This window comes from Panicum hallii, chromosome 3 (assembly GCF_002211085.1).
Source record: "Panicum hallii strain FIL2 chromosome 3, PHallii_v3.1, whole genome shotgun sequence".
In the NCBI taxonomy this organism is placed as follows: Eukaryota; Viridiplantae; Streptophyta; class Magnoliopsida; order Poales; family Poaceae; genus Panicum; species Panicum hallii.
In genome coordinates, this window is record NC_038044.1 from 16,108,147 (window position 1) to 16,112,831 (window position 4,685).

Genomic DNA, 4,685 nt, shown 5'->3' on the forward strand with positions numbered 1-4,685 from the left:
GGTGCCTAGCTAGGCCTTGGTGGGATCAGCAACCAGCCGGCAACACGGTACCGGAACACTAGACATGGAATAATCAGGTGAGGTGTCAGCTGGTGGATCAAAGGCGCAGCTCTCGACAATTATGCTAGCCGGCTACCGCCGACGAAATCGAGCGGCTCCAGCCTTGGGTGTCGGTAACCACTCGCCTAAAACGGCCAGCACCAAACCTACGTAACTAGCTCAACTCTAGCTAGCTCTCAGTCTCCATCTAGTCGCCGGCAAATTACCTCGTGAAAAGCAGGTAGCGCGACGCGATCGGATTCACCACTTCATAAAGCGCGAGAACCAATCTCTGTTTCCCCACTCCTCTGATGTCACCAGCCGCCAGATGATGCACCCGGACTCTTTGGCCGCTAAGTCTCCGGTTCTACGTGTGTGTGGGAACATTAGCCAGCTATATTCTCTCTGTCCCAAAATACAATTCATTCAGTACTGGCAGTAATGCACGTTCTTACAACCTTAATTAGCCAGCGATGGCAGCCACAATTTGTGTTCCCAGGATAGGTGTGGGTGGGTGCACTGTGGTAGCGCACCTGAACATAAAGTTTAGTCGTACAATCTGCCTACCTATTAGGCTAAGGCTTTATTTATGTAATATACGATTATCTTAGCAATTTGAACATGGGGAATGTGATGTGCCTCAGCAGTCAGGCCTCAGTCCTTTACATTGTTACTCTTGATTAGGACTGTACTGCTCGATTATCAGGCCAGCTCACCGCCAAGATCATATCCTGCCTTGATTTTACGCTTCGTTTTTCGAGAGCTTTCTGGATGTTTCCTGTAGTAGTTACGAGCTTGGGACTGAATGACCCCAAAAATTTGTTGTCAATCCGCAACCAGCCATGCCAGAGGGCCGGGAAAAAGGATGGGCACTGGACAGTGACGCACCACCAAGCAAATTAGCAAAAGCAAGGTGTCAAGCTCAACTGGAAACAAGCGATGATCTGTCTAATTTAGTTTCCCAGCCTACATCATGCCACTACGTTGACGTGTGTGTGACCATACTCCCGTAGGCGATGGTTGCTAGTATTTGACCAAAACTCGCAAACTACAGACAAGGAAGGGATGCAGCAAAGCGTAGCAGATGTTCGGAAGATGTAGGACGGTAGGCAGGAAAAGGAATGATGCTTACACATGGGATTACTGGAAAACATCTGACTAGAACATCCCATCGGTTTCTAGTAGTAAACCAGAAGCAGCAGAGGTCAAATGTGCCGTAATGACGAAGACGGCTTGCCACAAACATGTAGCAGATTTCAAACTACGCCGAAACAGTAGTACTTGTAGCGCGTTGATTTGCAGATTTGCAGTGCAAGCAAGAAGAACTCATTGAACATGGTATAAGTTAAGTAATCTGCGTTTCATCAGTAAAGTACTAAAACCTGAAATCTACAAGAGGAACAAAATAATCTCACATCCCCGCAAATACATACACCACTATGAGCTATGTCCTGGCATTTGTGAAGTATGATCAAGATGACAGGGAGAGAAGATCAAACGAACGTGGCGCCGCGACGGATCCCGCTCCCGCGGCTGAGTTCAACCCATTCTTGTGAACCGATGCATCTCTTCATAGCTCGAATTCCTCTTCCCGGAGCACCATCTCTGCGGCCTCCTCTTCATCGTCGTCGACAGAGAAGTAGTGGCTCTTCTCGGCCGGCCTGAATGTGTAGAACATGAACAGGTAGAACGCCAGGGTGGCCACCTCCTCTGCCAAGATGCTCACCCACCGGTACTTGTAGCTGGCAACGGTCTTGAGCGCATACACGACGATCCTTGTGAAGTAAAGGTACCCAATCACCACGACGTAGAACTGCCGGAAGAGAGTGAGCTTGGAGAGGTTTCGCGCCGCCTTGCCGTCGGTCTTGGATGTCTCCCTGAGCGACCGGATCGACCACACGACCGGGAAGAGCACCGCGCAGCAGCAGGCGACGTCAACGAACAGCAAGATCTGGTTCCATGTCACCCAGCCCTGCATGAAGGGCCCGGTCTCCCCAATCACAGCTGCGGCGATATTGGCGGTGACCTGGAGCGGGATCACGGCCATGAGCACCTTCTTCTCCCGGTCCTGCAGGACGGGCTTCAAGAAGGACCAGCCGGTGCCGACCAGCGCGATCACCGCGAACAGGACGACACCCTTCACGAGCTGGAAGAGGTAGAAGGCGACGTCCCAGCCGTGCGGCGTCCCGGTGACGCGGATGTAGTGCTGGTCCTCGGCTGCGGAGAGGCAGTAGAGCAGGCGCGCGACGAGGAGGCCGGACATGAGGTGGTGGATCTGGTGCGCGTTGACGCGGTCGCGGGAGAGGGTGAGGTACCCCCAGGCGGCGAGGAACGCGGCGTAGCAGAAGGCGAAGAAGCCGTAGATGGCCGGCACGGGCGCCTGGCCGACGGGGAGGTAATCCTTGGAGCCGTCGGCGTTGACGTTGTACATCTCGGTGCGGACGCGCATGGAGACGAGCGCCTCCGGCGCGCAGTTGGCGAAGAAGAGGGTGTACTCGTCGGGGCGGGTGACCGGGAATGACTTGTTGTAGTGGCCGCCCTTCATGTCGTGGAAGGTGAAGAGCTTCTTGACGTAGGGGCTGGAGAGCACGCACCCGGCGCCGGCGCCGGCGGAGCCGCCGTCGGGGTCCTCGCCGCCGCCGCTGGTCGCCGCGGCGCGCTTCTCCCGCGAGGGCCCCTCCTGCGCCTCGTCGATGGCGTGGAGGAGGGACTCGTCGGAGAGGAGGAAGAACCCCAGCTGCTTGGGGTCCGCCCGCGCGACGGGGGAGGAGACGGCGGCGCCCGTGACGATGATCCGGACGGCGCCCGACTTGGAGAAGCCGAATTTCTCGAACATGATGGAGGCGCGCGGGTCCTCCCGGAAGGACTCCGTCTTGATCTCGGCCGCCGCGGGGAACGCGAGGGCTCCCGCGGCGGCGAGGAGGAGGAGGAGTAGGCGGCGCGCGGCCATGGCGGGAGCGGCGGCCGCGGCGAGATCTGTGGGGGGACGGCGGCGGAGGATGGGGGCGAAACGAGTGGGAGTGTGTCGGTGACGGGTGAAGCGTCGGACGGGCCCTCTTTTAGTAGCGAAGTAGGCGGAGGGGTCGGATGCGCTTTGAGATCGGTGAGCGTCTGGTGGGCGTTTGACTTCAGCCTTGAGCAGGTGAGCTGAGCTGAGCTGAGCTCGTCTAGCTGGGTCTGGGGACAGAGACGGACTTTGTTTAGCGTTTTTTTTCCGTTTTGGAATGAATAAATCTGAAAAATAAAAATTACAGTTAAAACCCTACAGGTTCTTCTCGTTCAGTCCTATCCCCTGTGAAAAAAAAACCCAGATTTTACTTCAGTAAGGAGCTAAAATAATTCGCACGTTTTCTGGTCGTAGAGCGGGACGGTTGGAAAAGAAATCTTGTCCAAAACTAGAAATGTGCGGAACTTGGTTGGCAGGGACCTAACTGAGTAGCTGCGCTGTTGCTTCTTGCTTGTTTTTTGGTGCGCGCGCGTGCACAATGTGTCTGGCTTGAGGAATGAGAAATGAGACTCACAGGCCCAGAGAGCTGCTGGGATGGGCTGTGTTATTCATGGGCTGCTGCCGTAGGCCCAGATAACAGCGAACCACCGCCTAGACGGCCCATTCTCTGTAGGAGTGCGCTCATCGCTCAGGCGAACGGCCGCCGCCGATCGCCGCTGTCGAACGGTCGCTCCCTGCCGCTGACCGACCACTCGTTCACGGTCCTTGTGCTCCTGATTCGAAGAAGGGTCGCCCCCTTTCTTGCTCTGGTTTGTTTCAACCGTATGAGCAGCGTGCTACTGTGCCATGACTCCGAAGACGGGTGCCGAATCGTGATCGAGAGCTTCCGGTGACGCTCTCAGCTTGGACGAGTGCATCTGTTAACTTTTGCTGTTTGCTGCACCGGGCTGGTGACGAGTTGTTGATTCTGGCTGTCTGTCTATGGGACCGAGTTAGGGAAGAAAAAATAGTACCAGCCAACCAACACGACGCGAGTATAGATGTTCATAGTATGGACTCTCTTGTCCCCTTTCTCGGATTGCCAGGGGCATCTGCTAAACTTTCTACTAGAAATCCAGATCGTTTACATTTCTGAAAGTTGGGCAGGAGTTTTGATGATCTAGGGTGCGCGAGGGTTGTGGCCAAGTCGTGGCCTTTGCTTTTGTTCAGTGTAGGTATTTGACTTGAGGCACTCCGTATAGTCAGGTACCCTCTTCTGACTGGTACCGCCCAATGTTCTCCCGTAGCTTTGCGTATCCTTATTCTTTAAAAAAAAATCTTCCACACAGGGTGCTGCAATGTCTGCAGCCTAGCTGCACTCTGCCGAGCCGAGCGGAGCCGCATCCACTCGCATGCGCGCCGTGTCGCGCCGCGCCATCTATGTAGCTGCGCTCGCCGTCGGTCTCGCGCCCTCGGGCGGCCGCGCGCGTCGCATCTCGAGCTCACGACCAGTCCGGTCCCCATCATCGAGATCTATCCTGCCCCGCTACCGACCGTCCCGATCGTTCCGGCTCTCCTCGCTGGTTTCCGCCGCCCCGCTCGCGTGCTCCACGACGCAACCCTCCCAGACCCAAAAGGACCGGTGGCTAGCTGCCGGCTAGGCAGGCAGCCGCGGCATCCCTGGCCACACGGTGCGGCGGCGACGACCACCACCGGGCCC

The 4,685-nt window shown here is 56.3% G+C and overlaps 1 protein-coding gene across 1 annotated transcript; it reads right to left on the reverse strand.

Moving 5' to 3' along the window:
- Positions 1-1,342: 1,342 nt before the first annotated feature.
- LOC112888159 (protein GPR107-like) lies at positions 1,343-3,075 on the reverse strand. The gene has a single exon (XM_025954520.1). It carries the CDS (start codon positions 2,987-2,989, stop codon positions 1,610-1,612), a length of 1,380 nt encoding a protein of 459 aa, XP_025810305.1. The 5' UTR covers positions 2,990-3,075; the 3' UTR covers positions 1,343-1,609.
- Between the last annotated feature and the right edge of the window lie 1,610 nt (positions 3,076-4,685).